Source organism: Lactuca saligna, chromosome 8, assembly GCF_052625555.1.
Source record: "Lactuca saligna cultivar CGN05327 chromosome 8, ASM5262555v1, whole genome shotgun sequence".
In the NCBI taxonomy this organism is placed as follows: Eukaryota; Viridiplantae; Streptophyta; class Magnoliopsida; order Asterales; family Asteraceae; genus Lactuca; species Lactuca saligna.
In genome coordinates, this window is record NC_136424.1 from 10415830 (window position 1) to 10435149 (window position 19320).

The 19320-nt window shown below is 33.9% G+C and overlaps 2 protein-coding genes across 3 annotated transcripts; both read right to left on the reverse strand.

Annotated features, from left to right (window-relative positions):
* Positions 1-4243: 4243 nt before the first annotated feature.
* LOC145011205 (ubiquinol-cytochrome C chaperone family protein) lies at positions 4244-7286 on the reverse strand. 2 transcript variants are annotated; one of them, XM_078969868.1, is made up of 8 exons: positions 7163-7286; positions 6819-7006; positions 6190-6403; positions 5145-5311; positions 4931-5055; positions 4758-4818; positions 4588-4636; positions 4244-4491 (listed from the first exon to the last, which is right to left on the reverse strand). In XM_078969868.1, the coding sequence occupies exons 2-8, from the start codon at positions 6987-6989 to the stop codon at positions 4430-4432; spliced, it is 849 nt and encodes a 282-aa protein (XP_078825994.1). In that variant the 5' UTR covers positions 6990-7006; positions 7163-7286; the 3' UTR covers positions 4244-4429. The 2 variants fall into 2 exon arrangements, with proteins under 2 accessions (XP_078825994.1, XP_078825993.1); XM_078969867.1 differs by having other exon boundaries at positions 5145-5317.
* Positions 7287-9766: 2480 nt separating this feature from the next.
* LOC145012615 (ARM repeat superfamily protein) lies at positions 9767-19202 on the reverse strand. Its single transcript, XM_078971408.1, has 28 exons — positions 18867-19202; positions 18350-18563; positions 18157-18252; positions 17937-18054; positions 17682-17855; positions 17424-17594; positions 17294-17349; positions 16943-17181; positions 16766-16854; positions 16561-16689; positions 16413-16487; positions 16135-16303; positions 15901-16040; positions 15737-15829; positions 15457-15637; positions 15262-15362; positions 14886-15180; positions 14529-14774; positions 14291-14453; positions 14123-14198; positions 13868-14026; positions 12932-13783; positions 12157-12849; positions 11431-12063; positions 10952-11361; positions 10598-10838; positions 10315-10485; positions 9767-10226 (listed from the first exon to the last, which is right to left on the reverse strand). Exons 1-28 carry the CDS (start codon positions 19024-19026, stop codon positions 9996-9998), a joined length of 6375 nt encoding a protein of 2124 aa, XP_078827534.1. The 5' UTR covers positions 19027-19202; the 3' UTR covers positions 9767-9995.
* Between the last annotated feature and the right edge of the window lie 118 nt (positions 19203-19320).

Here is a 19320-nt window from a genome sequence, read left to right on the forward strand (position 1 = left end):
GAGTTAAGAAGAGAGACTTGGCGAGTTGACGCCTCAACTCGTCGAGTAAGGTCGCGACTGATGACTCGGATTAATGAATGGACTCGACAAGTCGGTGAGGCGACTCGACGAGTCTACGCTGTTGGCAGAAACCCTAAATCTTTGGGCCCGAGCCATATTTAAAGGCACGTATGGCCTTCAATTGCCACTACATTTCCCATAAGTGAGAACCCTAGCGAGCTTGAGTGTGTAGAGTGAGAGGAAGAGCTATCTTGAGCTTTTTGGTGTGATAGATCTGGACCCTTCTAGGTTCAGAGAGCCAAGAATATGAAGCTTTAGTAGAGTAAACCTTGGGGTTCGAAGTTAGGAAGCATTTATGGGCTTTTTATGGTAGATATAGTTACTTTCATCTTACACATAGATATGAAGTATTTTATATAAATTACGTGTTATGTGTGCATATTATTTGAATACTTGTTATCCATGCTGGATGAACGATTTTATACATGTTTTAAAAGATTTAAACGGTATATTTATTTTATATCTACAAATATGTTGCGGATGAAACATGGGTAGATGAAATAGTTGGTGTGTGATGAAATAAAATGATTAGATATATGTGATGATAGAAAGGTGATGATAATTAGGTATATAGATGATGATGAATATGTGATGTAGGATGAAAGGAGATACCATAACCTTAACCAGCAATGTGGCGATGTAGTCATCTACCAAAGTATAGATGGCGATCACGGACTATTCTAGACAACATAGTGGAAACACCAGCATGCCCATAACCTGTAGGTGATGAATTACGAGTTCAAGCGATGTTGTAACTATGTATTCATGCGATGATACTCTAACCCCTTACTATGAATTACGAGTTCAGACGATGTTGTAACTACATATTCATGAGATGTCACAAATTTCGAATGCCAAACCAATGGTCATAATTCACATCAGTGAGAATGGTTCATTTTTTTGTAAAACCAAAATCAGATTGAAAATTTTGATTTTTTATTTTGGAAAATGTCAAACCATTGGTTTTGTATTTCGGTTTTGGTTTTTTGTTTTTTTTTTTAAATATATTTTCAGGGTTTTGTTTTGTTTTGTGTTTTGTGTGTGTTTTTTTTTTTTTTTTTTTTTTTTTCTATTTCATAGATTTCTTCATCAACAAATGTTGCTACAATTTAATAAAAATAAATAATTTGCTAAAACATAATACAAGAGGAAGTTTGTTCACATTTAGTCATTTAACTTTTTAGCCGGTCATAAGGGTAAAATGTGAACAGTTTCAATAGTTCAATGGCAAATAGATAACGAAAAAAAGTTTAGTGACTAAATGTGACAAAAGTCGAAAGTTCGTTACCCTTTCAAGTCATTATCCCAAATAAAAATAACACGTGTCCATAAAAGAATACATATAGTGGCAAAAGATGCCCTCTACAAAAACAAAAAACAATTGTAAACAACTTGATAGACAATATATAAAGACATAAATTGAGCCTCTACGAAAACAAATAACAAATGAGAAATCATTGCAAAGACACTCATATATATAAGGGATATTTTTGTCAAATCCTTAAGGATGGAGAACTTTAATATATTGTATAATTTGTGTAATTAGTTTATATATAACCTTTTTTCACGTAACAATAACAAATTTGTAAACCATTCGGTTAAAAAAATTAGTTACTTGGTTCATATCTTAACTTAGCGGTCATGCAAATTTCTAGTAATTGAAGGGCCTTAATTTTGTTTTTGTCCCGGATCCCAAATATGTTTGGAACGACCCTGATTATATTATGCACAATACGCGAATATTCATCTAATCATAAATAATGTATGTTATATCACCATTCTCATGTTGCATTTCATGCCACTTGAATTGATTTTAGAATCTCTATTATTGTAGTTTTGTTGAGCTTTAGAGATTCTTCGAAATTTATAATTGCTTAATATTTAACAAGATTACAATTAGGGGTGACAATCATGAAACTGATGCCGTGTGGTATTGTGTTTGTGTTCAAGATTCGATACGAAATTAACACGATATGAACATGTTTTATCGTGTTTTTTAAGATTAACTTTAAATTAAATGAACTAAAACACGGGATCATTTTCAAGTTAGTAAAATAAAACGCGATATCGTGTATTGTCGCTTTTGTGTTATATAAAAAATATTGTACCATGCCGTGTCATCTAAAAACACTGACATGAATATCCAATTTGTCATCCCTAATTACAATATAAACTATAACAAACAAAAACAAGAGTCAACCACATTGTATATATAAAATAGGAAAATCATCAATAAAATCCTATAATTTTTTGTTTAATTTATGTTTTAGTACCAAATTAATTTTTTTTACAAAAAAGTTCTTAAAACCAGCAAAATGTTGCATTTTAACCTTTTTTAATGGTCAGAACTTGAACAAATTAATTTGAGACTATTTTGTAAATTGACCTCGGACTTTTCTGCAAAAAAATAAATAAATAAATAAACTTATTATTATTATTATTATTATTATTATATATTATGGAAATTATTTCTTATGAATAGTGAACTTCCATAATTTTTGTCTATTTTAATCCCTGGACTTTATGTTGTTTTTTTGGCAGAATTAGTTCTTGTACTTTGGCAACTTTGACCCTCATTTTTTAGCTATTTTGACACTTTTGGTCCTTGTAATCGATATTTTTAAATTTTTTAGGAACCTTTTAATATTTAAAGTTTGGCCACAAAATTTTAACAGTTTGACAACTTTGATCCCTTTTCTTTTTAGGAACCTTTTAATATTTAAAGTTTGGCCACAAAACTTTAACGGTTTGACAACTTTGGTCCTCATTTTTTAACCATTTTGACACTTTTGGTCCTTATAATCGATATTTTTATATTTTTTAGGAACCTTTTAATATTTAAAGTTTGGCCACAAAAATTTAACGGTTTGACAACTTTGATCCCTTTTTTATTTAGGAACCTTTTAATATTTAAAGTTTAGACACAAAACTTTAACGGTTCGACAACTTTGATCCATTTTCTAAAAACTTGTTAATTCCTACCGTTTTAATTCTTTAGCCATTTTCACACTTCGGGTCCTTGCAGTCAAAACTTTTATATTTTTTCATAAAAACATGAACAAAACGGTCCGGGGCAAAGCCCAGGCTTGTCATCCTTGCACTTTCTACGTCTGTCATATTTATCGATTCAGAAACAACATTGAAAGCTTTTGGCCCCCGCATAGGGGTAACCTTTCTAGTTATTATTATTATTATTATTATTATTATTATTAAAAACCCATTTTTAACACAATTTTCGTGTGCAAAAAATACTCAAGGGAAATGAAATTTTTGAATAAATCCTGCTAAATTTTACAATGTTACACAAGACAACCAGCCTACAATTCACAATATCCAGATGACACTACTCCATTCCAAATAAAGTTGTTTCTAAATCATAATATGTTGGAAAAATATAAAATAAGAGTCTTAGTTTTTAATATGATACATAAAGGATATCTTCACTGTTGAACATGTTATTATATACATCTTTTATTCTAAAAATTATCACATAGCATTTGACTCCAAGAAAAGATAAGTTTTAAATAAAATTTTGGGTTTAATTTCATGTTTATTAGTGAATTTTCAACAAAAATGTATAACACTCTATTTTGTCTTGTATGTGTTTATTTGTTCTGTAGCCTGTAGGAAAAGTAAAAAGTGAATACTAGTTTAAAATTTGTTTTAAACCACGACGTACCTAACTATGGTCTATGGATGACATACTTTGGCCTCTCTCATATATAGACTTAAAAGAAAGAGATAAAACGATGAAATCATGATTACATGCAATCAACAAACAATGCGATACTTGTCTCATTGTTTAGTATCGTATTCTAACACGAAGTCATTAAATAAAAGCTAATAGAATGATCTAAAGTAAGAATAAAAGCAAAATTATTATTTTTTTTACAAAAAAGTCTTAATATACTTATTTACATTTTTAATGAAATAATAATAAAAATAATAAGATTTTTTTTTGCAGAAAAATCCCAATATTTTGGATCAATTTATGAAATAATCCCAAATTAATTTGTTAGCGGTTCTAACGGGTAGAAAATGGTCAGAATGCAATTTTTTGCCAATTTTCATGACTTTTTTGTGAAAAAAAATAATAATTTGGGACTAAAATGTAAATTGAACCAAAATTTTGGGAGTTTAATGGAGATTCCGTATAAAATAACACAGAAAATTAGCAAGTTCATAAGTAAAGTCTCAACCATTTCTCCTGAACCCTCCTCCACCCTCAGTGGAGTTGAAAAATGGCTGTTGAATTTATGATTTTCACTGTGTGGATTCCTCACGCCAATAATGGAGCTTTTTTTTGTGTGTCAGGAAAAAACAAAAACAAATATTTATTCAAAGAGACTGTTAAGGAAAACAAATAAAGTTAAGGTTTTGGGTTTTCAAGAGAGGTGAACAAGAAGTTGCCAGAGAACATAGCTTCTTTATCTGCACATCAACAATCTAATATTACTAACTTTTATATTATATTGTTAGTCATTAAAGGGCATTTTAGACATTTGACCAAACAATGAATCTGCATACCTGTTAATGACAAGCAAGTACATTCTCGCCTAACATATCTTGTGAAAGCCTGCAAATTTTCAAACAGCATTACAGTGTATTTGTATGTATGTTTTGTAGATGAGAAAGAACAACAATCAATCTGGTTAATGGATGAAAAATAAATAAATAAATAAAAGAATAATTAATACCATGACAGCTGGTAATGAAGCAGCATCTAGCTTCGATGAACCATCTTCAAGAAAGACATTTCTGTAAACATGATTAAAAAATTGCAAGTTAGGAGGGGCATTTTAGGTATTTTGTGCCATACAATGAAATCAATTTCCAGAAGAATTGACATGAAAAAGAAATAAATTCTTACTTCCATATTGCAGTCTGCAAGTCATCCTGTTTAGCTTCTGGAAGCATGGCAGTATCAAAAGCAACAATATTTCCATAGAATACTTTTTCCAACTCCCTCATCCATTTAGACAACAGCAAATTAACCTAAATTCCAATCACACAAGAAAAAGTCTTTTCTCAGCTCCTCTAAATCAGAGAATTAATAGCCGAAAAGACATAAACTAATTACTAACCCCTGCTTTTGAGACTCTCATCTCTAAATCATGATTGTAGATTTCATACACATATTGCCCCAATTCAACACCTTCTTTTCCTTCTGCTTTCAATCGACGCAAACAGAGCCACATGTGTACTACAAGCATGGAGAAATTTGTTCTAAACGTTTTCTCCAAGCTAAAAACTGCATCTCAAGGTAACAAAAAAAAAAAATTTATCAATTAAAATATACGATATTTATCATGTATCTTAAGAAAACAAAGCCAAGTGTAAAGCAAAAACCATATTGCATCCATAAGGTTCCTCTATTTCTTCTGCATTGTAGACATTTGACTAATAGTAACTGTTCTTCACCATTACATTGAATCATTCACACATCACTAAAAAGGTCATACAAGGAATCCATACAACCATCAACAGCTTTTTTAACTAACTTATGGGCATCTTATTTATTTAGTGATCATTTTTCGACCCCTAATTTTGCTTTTATCGTTAACTTTATGTAACTACAGGTTAGATTTCGTCTTAATGTGAACATATATAGATGCATATTTGGATGTGTGTGTTTGGAAGTTGGAACTCATAGTTGTCATTTGATGCTTAAAATTGAATTAAATGAACAATAAATATGCAATTACAAGTCAAACTAATTTCCCATCCAGATAACCCTTATCCATCTAGAAGTTTGGTGTATAAGTCAAAACCTTGAGATTGTGGGGAAATCATAGCTTATTTCTCATACCATGGAAATTGAAGCTTATTTTTGTATGCAACATATTTCTGGGTCAACAGAAACAAAGTCCAATGTCAATACTCAATACAAACAATAGATTCAGGCATCAGCCTAACTGAAGCTATGAATCAATCCTACCATTAATAAATTTGACGACTACAAGTTCAATTTCAAGGCCAAATGCAGACATACATGTGGAGGTAGCTATAGCAAAGGGTTGATAAGGACTGGTTTTGACTTTTGACTATACTATAGGACACTCAGCATAATGAGCTCGTATGAAGAGTATCATATTCTTTATTAATTAATAAGAAGAATAAAAGACTAACCATCATAAATGGCAGGTTTATCCACTTGAGATATAACACGGCGATAAATGACATTTGCAGCTCGAATAGACTTGCTCTGTTTGCTATAAAACAGCATCAATTTGAGGAGAAATTGGCGGAGACCCTCATAGTTAGGCTCCTCGATCCTCAGAGCAGATCCAGGTGGCAAGGCTAAAGAACAAGGCTTAGCACGAAACAGCTTATTCAGATTTACCTGTGGAATGGAATTAATCATCACCAAGCAATCAGGTTGACAGCATGCAATTGCAGAGATGATACATAAATCACATGCTTAATGATTTACTTGTAAAAACACATAACTCCTCAACAGGTAATCAGTAAAAGTTACTACTCGTGTCACTTCGGTCTGGACCCAAAACAAGAGTCTGATTCAGCTAAAACGATATTTAAGTAATGAATGTTACTACGCATGATAACACATTACCATGATCTTGAGAATTTAAGAGTGGTTCGTAATATGAATATCCAGATTTCAAAATGAAATCATAGTTTTTTAAGCTTGACTAATTTAGCTCAGTTTCATAAGGCGGATTGAAGTTTTAAAACTATGATCTGTATCAGGCACACACGCACACACACAAAGCTGCAACGATCGAGAATCGAAGTACCTCTGATTTAGCACCACCGTATTTCTCATCTGAAGCTACTGGCACCTCAACGGCTGCAACCCTAGAAATTCGCCGGCACGGAAGAGCATACAGATCTCTAGGCATATCTGATTTACTCAGTTTCCCTACTTTATAAATATTAGCCAGTGTCCTGCTCCATCGAGGCATCATCGTCGTTGCAACAAAACCTAACAAACCAAATAACAAAACTCCTCAAATAAAAAAACTTAGAAATTGCAGTGAAATTGGAAGAAAATGGCGGGGGATTTGGGGGCTGAAGAAGAATAAGTGGCGTATAACTACACACGCAGATCATTAATACACATGGGAATGAAAGGCATTACGTGTAGTTGTCGATGCAAGCAGGTGATGTGCAGTTAGCAAATGGAGATTTTCCGTCAAACTCTCCACACGGTCTTAAACCCTAAAACAGAAGAAAATTGGTTAATCCACGGTTTGCACCGTTATACTCCGATTTTGTACTACATTAATTATCAGGACTATTTAGTCCCTAAAACAAAAGAGTGTTGTTATTTACACTGCAAATTAAAAATAATAATAATAAATTTTAATTTAATTTTTTTTTAAAAAAGGTGGTAAATCATTTCACATGAAAATTAATTGAAAACACTAGTAATATTGCGAACTCTAGATTTAAATCTCTTTACTATACTTTTGTCTCAATAACAACTACAAATTCATGTAGGTTAGTTTGCAAATATTAAAGTCTAAAAATTACATGATAATAATGATATAGTGGAAATGAATAATGAAATAATTGATAAGTGGAAAATAAATATATTTTAAAATTATGACAAAATGACATGTGGCCAAATAAATGAGAGAATGATAAGTGGCTATAACATTTTCATTTATTAGGGTATATATATATATATATATATATATATATATATATATATATATATATATATATATATATATATATATATATATATATATAGTTAGTTGTGATTATATATTTTTATCAATTTCCTATATTAGATTAATTTATTAATATATAATACTGATATTTTAACAAATTGCCTTTTTAAATTCAAACTAGTTATATTTCATTATTTTGTATTATGCTTCATTCATAGAATTTTAACTTTTAATTTCTTGCATTAAATAAATATATCAACTACTTAATTGAATTGATAGAATTCTTCTTCATTCATAAGAGTCTCATCCATTCTACACAAACACCACAATAATAACAATACTTTAGTCATATATAGATGAAATAAGGAGGATATAAGATAGTCGTTAGCTGCCTTCGGTTGCCTCCACCGAAGATAAAAACTTATTTCATGGAAGAGCTCAAAATAATAAATAAAATCAAAAAACAAGAGATACCTACATTGAAGTTGTCCTTAAATGGATATCAACAAATTAAAGAAAATTTGCACATGATGATAGAAAAGGTTCAGCAAGTAAAACATAAATAAATATGTAAGTGGTAGAAGTAGATATAAAAAGTAAGTTGAAAATAGATGTTAGTTGTACATGATGTATGTAAACAAGAAAACAATGGTCACGTTACAACCTAGCCAACAAGCACTAACAATGAAAATGAGGCTAGACCCTAAAGTACATTAATAGTACTTTTTTACCCAGATATTAAATGTTCACGCTTTCCTATATGATGTTATGTCTTCCTTCAAATCTAACCTCATGATAAATTCTCATTTTCTTCTCAGTCGATCTCTCCTCCTAACACCTCCTACTGTAATTGTCTTCATTCTCCTAACAACACTTACTAGTCCCCTATAGACATGAAACCACCATAACAATCATTCCCTCGATTTTCAGATGATCATTATCACACCTAGGGAATTCCTAATTGTTGTATTCGGTATTATGTCCAACAATGTTCTACCACATGTCCATCACAACATTCCATTTCTACGACCTCCAACTTTCTCTTAATCGGCCAACATTCAGATCCATATAACAAAGTTGTTCTTTTCATCATAATTTCAGTAGCACCTTTTTTCACACAAAACTCATATCGATGCCTCACTTCTAACATGTGATGTGTAATGTCATCCTCAACACTCCCTTTTTTATGTAGCAGAGACCCCATATACTTGAAACCCTCATTTAGCTGTAACACGGTCATTGACACATACTTCTATTTTTTTACCTCTTTGCTCCCCACTATAATTGCACCATATATATTGTCTTAATTGTGTTATTACAAAGCACTTTTTTTCCGATGATTACTAGGAATCCAACCTACCATTCAGCTCAATTCTAGATCCAACCAATAGAATTATGTCGTCAACAAAAAGTCACTTCCTAAAACTCACAGTAGATTTCATCCATAATCAAGGCAAAGATATACGCACTATGAGCATAGCTTTGATGGTTCCCGATTTCTACGGGGAAAAGCTTAATATAACCAATTATTGTTTGTGAAAACTTGTGCTACATATCACGTATAACTGTGACATAACTCGACAAGATCCCTATTGCTTCCAAGGTCTTCCAAATCATGTTATCATGTATTCTCTAGGCCAAGAACAAGTCATCCCTTATTTCTTTCTTGATATTTCTCCATAAGACATAGACCTCTTAAGCATGAAGCCAAATTGATTTTCCGATATCACAGTTTATCGTCTTACCCTACCCCTAACAACCTCTCTTGGTACCAAATATTTTGATACAGCCCTACAGTTACCACAAGTCTGCACCTCCATTCTACAAGTCCCTCGAACAGAAAGAGGCAACTATGGTGTTTTTATTGATATCATTCAATGGGTTTAACTAATTTGTTTTCAATTCAACGGAACGTCTTCATATTACGAATCTTGCATAACAAGAACTTTGTTTTTAATCTACTAATTCGTTTATTTACACAATTGTTATTGGCTTTCATTAATTCATTTTCCCTACAGGATACATTTCTAAACGAGTAAAGAAATTTTATTTCAAGATGGAGGATATGGAAGACTAAAAAACAGTAAATTCTTTCGACAAAAGTTACCTGAAATTACAAAAAATGTGCATCTTAGCCAACCACAGCCTCTGTTAAGAGTTAAGAGAATTCAAAACTACATGTAAACTAATGTTGCATTCCCAAAATTTCTTGATATCAAACAATACAAACAAACAAAACTTGAGATGATGCCCAACCCATCTCCTACAAGAAGACTATAATCGTAATTTAAAATTTTACAAATATTCGCGAAGGCTTTCACCACTTAATGTCTCCATTTCCTTCAAAATTTCTTGAGCAAGCGACTTGACATTCGGTTCCACATCTTCCAACAATTCACCAAGGAAAGGTATTGTTTCAGGCAACAACACCAAATACTCTTCTCTTAAATTCTCAACTAAATACTTCACTATCTTCAACCCCAACATCCGAGTCCTCACCTTCTCACTTCTTGTTTGCATCAAAACCTACACCAACCCATAATTAGTTTCACAAAAATATCGAAAATGTTTTTTTTAGACTTGATGGACTTAATTAAACATAGGAAATAATAACCTCGTGATTAAGTGGTTTCCATAGAAGATCACTAGCAGAAGTAACTGCCATTTGCCCAACACAAGAAACTAACAATTCGTCCACCTCATTCACAGATGGTACATCTGGATGTTGTTCTAAAGAGCTTGGTGGGTCCACACCAATCTGTGAGACAATCGGCTTCAACAACACCTGCACAAAAAAAAAAAAAAAAAAAAAAAAAAAAAAACCCTTTTCAATTTTAATCAAATAAGATTATATATATATAAAAAAAAAAGAAATGTGATCAATTGATTCTGCTTACTTGGAAATTTGAGGAGTCAAGAAACTCGAGGTTCCCAGTGTCATAAAGAAAACATTTATGTAGAGATGACAACACCAGTGCCCTTATATGCCACCTGGAATGTTCCGGGCTCTTGTTTACATTTGGCTCCATAAGCTTCACCTTCTTCTTTCGAGTGGGACCCGGTGTTGCCACGTCATCATCACTCAGATGTCGCACCAACCCATTGAGAAAGTATTTGAAGTATGGAACAAACAAGGATCTACAACAACATCACAGCAAATAAAATGACCATCGATATCACAATATGAAAAATTGAAGTACAATGATGTAATAGAACGTTGCTATTTTGTTGCATTTAGCAAGTGAACTCACCGATGGCTATCCACAAGCTTCTGTATTAATCCAAAGAACGATATTGCCCTATCAATACTTCCAGGGACGGAATCGTCATTTTGCTCATCGACATTATCTGACCACTCGACACACCGAATGAAAAGAGGCTTAAACATGTTTTCTGTAAGTTTCATTGTAAGAACGACCATTGCATTAATAACATCCTTTTCAACAGCAGTAACATTCTTGACAGAAGCAGGATGTTTGCGACAAATGTCAAGAGCAACAAGACACATGTCAAATATATTCAAATAGTAAGCAGAAATAGATGATCTGTCCATTGTAGATATAAAATTTCCCAACATCTGAAATAAAACTGATAATCCAGAATCCCCAATCTTGATTGCTTCAGAGTATATCTTCAATAGAGGTGGAAGCGATAGTCGTACCTGGTAAAATAAAACAAAAAACAATTAAACATATATATATTTTATAACAAAAGTCAAAGTTTGACTTACAGGAATTTTTTCTGCTATGAGCTTTCGAACGTTGTCTGCTTTTGACTTTAACTTTGAACTTGAGTTGTTGGCGTATTGAGGGCGTAAGATTACAAGTTCCAAGATTTGAGGAAGATAAGGATTTAGGAAACCTCCAAGTTTATCAATAACAGCTTCTATGGTAACAAGAATAGACATGAAGAGAGACTCGTTTGAATTTGATGACATGTCATCACACCTCTGAAAGACATGGTTCATGATACTAGGAAGCTCAGGGAGTGCCCTAGGCCCAAGAACATTAATTAAAGCGCCAACAGTCCGGAAGCATCCGGAAGATATAGCCAAGTCTTCTGAATGTATGTGTTTGATGACAGTTGCTAGACATGTGTTAAAAACGGAATCACTAGAAGGAAAAACTGTCACTAAAGTTTCAAGGGTAGAAATGGAAGAAAGTCTCAAGGAAGCATGTTTTGAAGTGCTGACACTATCATCAACTATCTTCAAGATCTCATGTAACATTTTTTCAAAGTGTCGCGATGCAACTTCATCAAAACGAAGCCATGAGCTTCTGACACTTGGATTCATTACCTTCTTGTTGTGCTTTTGAGTCAACATGGTCAACTCTTTTCCCATGTCACATACAAGCCCTAGAGCCTGTCAAAACCAAATAAACTAGTCAATATAATTATATAAACATGATTTATATGTGGTAATATGAATCATGTGATTAATATAGAAATTTCTCACCTTCTTTCTCACATTTCGATCAGAATGACCTAACAAAGTGATGATGACTTGAAAATAAGTTGAGGGTAGAAGCCCTTTACTGACAGCTGTCAGTACATTATTCATAACCTCCTTCAGTTCCTTTGCTAATGAATCTGAAACACCATGTTGCTTTCTTCTTGACCCAACAAGTTGCATGTGTGTGACTACAAGCTCCATGAGATCCCCACTTGTAGACTGAATGCTATCAACATCTTCACCAGATTTAATCTTGAAGGCTATTTCAGGGTCTTGCAATTTGTCACCAATAAACTTCATAGCAACTAGCAACTGTACAAACAGTTGTGGGACCCACATACCCATCTCTATCTTCTGAAGCAATGCCACAAGAGAAGGAAGCCATACCATGCATGAATACTGCTGACATACTTGTAAGGCAAAAGTATACTCCCACTTTGTGGATAAATTCTCCAAATTGTTGCTTTTTGAAGCCAATGAGTGAAAAAGAAGGGAAAGTAATGAAGCTAAGCTTCCACTCTCCCCTAAAGTACTCAAAAGATGCACAATGATTGAAAGTCTCCTATGTTCAGTAACATCAGGTAATATATTCATAAAAACTTGTAACACTTCTTCAGGATTTTCAGTCCTTGATAGCCAACATGGGACAATAGTGGAAATCAGGTCTTCAAATACTTTCTTGGAGTGACTATCCCACTGCAGACAATAACTTGTATTAAAAAACGACACATTTACAGATTATGAATACAATTTATCATAAAGATTGATATATTATTACCTGTGTTACAGCTGATTCGCAAATGACAGTAAGAATATCAAGAATGCGATCCAAGATTCTGTCTGGTAAAACTTTTGAAACTGATGACAACAATGAGAAGACATGATTACGTGTGGTTGGATCGTTTGTAGACCGTGTACAATTAAGCAATAGCTTTATGTCAAAACTCTGAGCAGCTTCATCATTTGGCATAAGGGAATTTGAGATGTCTTCAAGGACTGATAAAAGATTCTGTTGAATATAACACATTGTGACATCTGTACTTTGTGAAACATCAGCAGAAGCTTCTAGAAGTTCCTGATCCTGCTTCACAGCTTCTTGTATCCACTCTTTGTCCATGAAAACTATGGTTAAGTGCTTGAACAGTGGCTGAATAAGATCAGACCTGTTGTCTATGTCTTTCTTTAGTAACAGAATGTCAAGTAAAGAGCTTAAAAATGTGAGCTTGCTGCATCGGGTATGGCCCACATCATTAGGTTTCAACTGGGTTGTTACTTTCTTTTTCTTTTTTCCATGTGGGGTACCAGTTAATGGACTTGATTTTTCCAAAACATAATCAAGCATGTGTTGTACCATTGATGTGGAAATCTTTATCTGTAACAAAGCGATTCTAGCAGCATTTTGAATGTCACCATTGTAGCTTCGAAACAAACACACGAGTTCTTGAAAGAGAAGCTCTTGTGTTTCAGACTTGAAACTACCATATAGAGAGCTATTAAGACATCTTAAAACAGTCACACACGGCTGTATTATAGATTGATCTTCAGAGTATGAACGATCGACCTGAAGAGCCTTCAAAATATATGATTCAACAGCGGGCCCACCAGTTGCTGAGGTAAGCTTTGTACAGCACTAAGAAGAGGGAGAAAAAATTAATTCAATGAAAGAATGAGATTTTAAAAGCTTATGATTATGTAAATTTTTTAGAGAAATTACCTCTAGTAGAAGACATAGGATTTGAACTTCTGTCTTTGACAATATTTGATGGGATTTATCATGACTGCGTCTTTCTAACAGTTCACTTAGCAAAGAGTTGAGTTCTTTAACTAGCATAACTTGGCTTCCCAAACCTTTGACTAAAGATAGTACTTTCAGCTGCCAACGTGTCAAGCATATAAAAAGTCAATATGGAAAACTCCAGCATGGATGAAAGTCAAAAGCAACTGAATTAGCATTTTGCAAGAAACATACCATTCCAAAAGGACACAATGATAGTGCAGATCCCAAGATAAACTTCAGTATGTTGTCCTTTGTTGGCCGATCAAATCTGGATAAGTTTTAAAAAGATACAGATTAGAAAACATACAAGGCTTTCGTTATGAATATGAAAAGTGCTTATAAAATCATTAGTGAAAATACCTCTCTCCAACACTCTGTGGAACCAACATGCTATGATGTGTAGAGCTTAGCAATGTTGTAAAGAAATCAGGAAGAAAATTTTTGTCAGACAATATAAGCTTTTTGTGCTGAACCATCAAAGCCAAAAGGTCTCCAAGAAAATGACTCCATATTGCACTTCTCCCTGTGGAAAAGGTAATATAAAATGTTATGAGGCGAATCAAATATTAGCTAACTAGGTCCAAGAAAAGAAAATCACCATTTTTCCCTCCAGATAAACTAACATGTGGCCATAAGGTAAGTAGTCCTTCAATACAGCTCATTGCAGCTACCCGTATTTCCTGGTGATCACTAGACAATGGAACAAGAACCGAAGGAAACTCAACAGGTAGTTGAAGAAGTAAACCCTCGTCTACTTCATTTTCCAAACGGATTTCCTCTTCCAAATGAGAACAATAAAAGGCAAACGAGTGTAGACTTTCTTTTTGGACAGCATCAGCAACACCTGCAATCAGAGAAGTCTTGTAAGAATACCCTTTTTCCATAAAAATGTTAGTGAAACTGTGAGAGAAAGGATGGAATTATAAGAACAAGAAAAGTCAAAGTCTTGACTCGCCTTCATCCGTGAAAAGTGAAGACAAAAATCGGGCTGGTGAGCTCTTCTGATTTGCAACAAGATGATGAAGATGTTTCTTGAAAACAACCTTTGAATGAGAAGCAAAGAAAGAAAAAAGATCTCGAAGAATAACATTCTGCTTCTTGTTTTCATCATCAACAGCTGTTGCAAAAAAAGCTTCCAGCAACCTCCAGAATATGGATATTAATATCTCAGCATTCAACTCCTCGAGTTTCACATCATACATTTGACCAAGGAATGTTTTGCAATCATTATCCACCATTCTTCTATTTGACTGTAAATTAGCTAGTTCAGTTGATACAAAATCTGAAAATCATGAAATGCTCATAAAAATTCTAAATCTCTTCAAAGATACCTCATCTGTAGCAACTCCAACCCCAGCCATCTCTAACTTTTCCCATTCTTTTGTAACAACTGGAAAACAGGATTCGTATATAGCAGAAAATTGACCAAGATCTGAAGTAATATCAGAGAAATGGAAGCAATCAGAACGTGCACATGTAAACATGGCAGTTTAGCAAGGATAAAACTGGAATAGACAAAAGCTTACCTTTTTGTGACTTCATTACTGAATGCAACAAAATCAAGAAAAATAACGTCTTTGACAACTCCAAATCATGGCAGTATCCAACAAACCACTGCATATATTCATTAGGATTGGCCAAGAAGCTTTCTGCCATTACATCCATATTTTCCATATTGAGAGCAGAAGTACTTGTATGTGCTAATTTCTGTAACAATTTGAAGATAAGAAAAAAAAAAAAGTGATTACTATTTATTACACCTCACTTTTGGCATACGATTGATAAGCATAAAAGAATAATACTTGCCTTTCCAGAAACAGAGGTGCTAGCAAGTTTCTGGTAAAGGGGCCATTTTAACTGTTTGGCTGCATCTAAAGCTTTTATATTTATCCTCTGGGTCTGATTATAAACCAAAGAAATGTCAGTAACTGCAGAAAAAATCAACTAACATTGTGAATTTAATGCAAGACCTTTGGCATGACTAAAACTAAAGGAAATATCATTGCTGCAAGCTCTTTTGAATATTCTTCTGAGCCTTGGAATCTTGAAATTACATGCTCCAGACATGACATGCTGACATCAGCTGCTAAAGTTGTATCATTCGACGCCTCTATAAGAAAAAATAAAGTTATAACTATAACGAATGCTTAAACTTAGACCAAAAGCTATGTCAATTATCAAATACAACCATAGAGAAAACTTACTTGATACTAATATACTGATGCATCTTTTAAACACCTTTTGAAGACCATCAAGAAGATTTGTATTGCTTATAAACTCAGACAATCTCCCCATACTTAATGCTGCCTGAACCACGCTTAGGTCATCATCGTACAGCCGTCGCAAGAGAGCATCATTTACAGTTTGAAGCTTCTAGAAGATCCATAGAAGAAATATTAGAACAAAAGCAGAAGGAATTATTGACCTAAATGTTGACTGCTTCAATTTATTGATCTAAAATTGCATCACGTTAACATATCACCTGTGAATTAGCAGACTTATCTCCAATCATGGGGTCCGCATCCAAACTCATAACAGTAGCACGTCGAACCCTAGCCTGTGACATTATAGATATATGATAGATTTCAGTAAAATGAGCAAATTATAACAAGTTATATGAGGGCATATACCTGTGGATGTTCCAGTCCAAACCAGATCTTCGAGTCAGATAGTGGAAATGACGAGTCTAACCCTCCATCTAATGTCTTACAGAGAATCTCATATGTGAAGCTATCTTTCTTGGAGTTCATTTCAACATCCTAGAAGAAAGAGGAAGAATAGAGAAGTTGAAAAAGAAAGCAATCATGATTAAAAATATACAGCAAAATAACAAACCTTCAAAAAACTTTGAACAGCTTCACGTAATTCCACTGGATAATGTTCATTGATGGAAAGCAAGATTTGTTTCACCTTGCTTCCTTTGACTAAAACAAGAATTAGCAAATATACAAAACTCAGTTGTTAACAATGGAGCTTAAATAATGACTTAACAATTAGAAATGCTGAATTAACCTGGTGCAGATAAAGATTCTTTGTTCCCTTTCTTGGATAACTTCATGCAGGTTGAAAGAAGTTTTGTAACTAAACGACCAACTAAAACATTAACAGGAACAGCTTTTATCATGGAAAGCAACACTTTAAGGCACGAATCATCATCATGAGTGTACTCCATGAGGGATTCCAAAAATACCCCTAAAAACTTGTCGATGTTGAACTCCTTGGTCAATCCAGAAAGAACCCCCGCAAGATCCCTTTATCACAAAATCAAAACCATGTTCATGAAACATAAAAAAAAAAAAAAAAAAAAAAAAAAAAAACTTTGACTTTTCAAAAGAAAGAAAAACTTTATCCTCTGATGCCTACCTAATGTCCTTCAAGATATCCACAACCTTTTTAGGGAGCACTTCCACCGATTGCAACTGTCATGTAAATAAGAAGGGTATAAATTAACTGCATACAGTTACACATAAAAACATATGGCAAGCAAGAATACCTGCACTACATTAACCAAGGCCATAAATGACACACGAAACAAGTGCAAATCAGTAGATTGTTCTACATCCTCACGTGCCACATCAGCAATAGAGCGAATCAAGGTTTTGACAAGATTAGGAGACAATTGTGATCTATTAGCCAGTAAACCAACAATCATCAATGCTCCTGCCTGAAAGAATCATATGCATCATTCCTATGAAGAAAAAAGATTACCTATGCTACATAAGGTCATATAAGTCAATTGCATCAATCTCACCTTGTGATCTATGTTTGCTTTTGAATGAGTCTGAAGACCAGAAACCACAAATGGAAGAACTCTCTTTACAGCATCGGTGTCAATAACAGTAAGAGAGCCCAAAACCTCTATAATGACAGCTGTACAGAAACTTATCACAGGCCTTGTAGGTTGTAGCTTTTTTGTAGGTGAGGCCTAAAAAAGAATACTTGCAATAAAAACTTTGTTCCATCTATGACAATGTTCCTCATTAAACATATGGCAAAAAAGACTTACATAGGTGCATAAAGTCTCTAAAACGCCCATATCACGCATACATTGCTGCACAATAACCTTCCTGGGTGGTGGTGCACCAGATATTTTGACACCCTCAAGAAACCTCCATTTACCATTGCTATAACATAACAAGTTGGTAATAAGGTTATGGACACTCGAATTGTAGTGGATTTCCAAAAAGAAAATAGAAAAAGAAGAATGGGATATACACTTTTCTTACCCTGTGTCAATAAGTTGCACAATCCGGACAAAAACATGTGTATCATGGTAAGGTAGAGCACATAAAATCAATTCATCAATGTTGTATACATGAATCCTGTTGAATAAAATGCAGAATAGCACATTAACTGATATGTTGACATACGAAAATGTGAAAGGACATGAAAAGGTGAAGCTTGAATGGTAATGCATACTTGTATCTACGGATTAGATATTCGAGTGTCCTTAGTGCTGAAGGTAACTTAAAATGTCCGGACAGCAGCCTCAAATAAGAACTAATTGAAGCATTGATATGGTTATTGTCTTCCACGCCCATAAGTTCTCTATCCAGTTCTCTACTCTTATGAGTGAACAAATCATTCTTGTAGTTCACAAATCTTTCATCCAGGCTCACAAGACCCTCCAACCCTGAAAAAGAAACAAATCTCGGATCATTCACAATGGTGACCTATCTGGGTTTTTGTAGCTCATTAAGTCCATGCTTTTGAGTATTAATGATAATACTCCAGCATCCATTATAATTCAATAGGGTTGCTTCTCAAGTTCAAGTGTGAAATGGAATCTAAATTTCGAAATAAACAATTGCTAACTACTTTAAGCTTTAATGTTAATTTAGCAGCAAAATCCATATCGACTTTTCACATGAAAAATCATGTTTATGATCGAATATACAAAGGCAAGCACTGAATACCCATTTATCCATATCAATACCTGAAAGGGCAAGGTTAAAGAGAGTATCGAGGTCGATATCAGCTGCTTCTTTGGCGTCAAACAGGATGGAGGGACGGGTAAACGGTCTTTTGAGAGGGTCTGTGTCGGCTTTGACAATTGACCTGATTGCTTGCAGTTGTGAGGCGATTGACGTCGCCATTGTTGTTCTGAAGACGATTAAACAGAGATGGTTGGATTCCTAAACTGGTTGTTGTATTGTACCAATGTCCCGACTGGATATGATAAACCCTAAACCCCAGAGTAGAGTGGTTGCTTGTGGCAAGTGCCTAGGAGGGGCTACCGACTTCAAAAGAGATGGCGCGGGTGTTTAAGCCCTTTAGGGTTTATGTTTTCCTGTGTGTACCAAGACGGTTCTTTTTATATGACAAATATGGCCCCTTTACTATTGCTCAATCTACATTTAGGTCCTCTTTTATGCTCTATGGCTCTATGC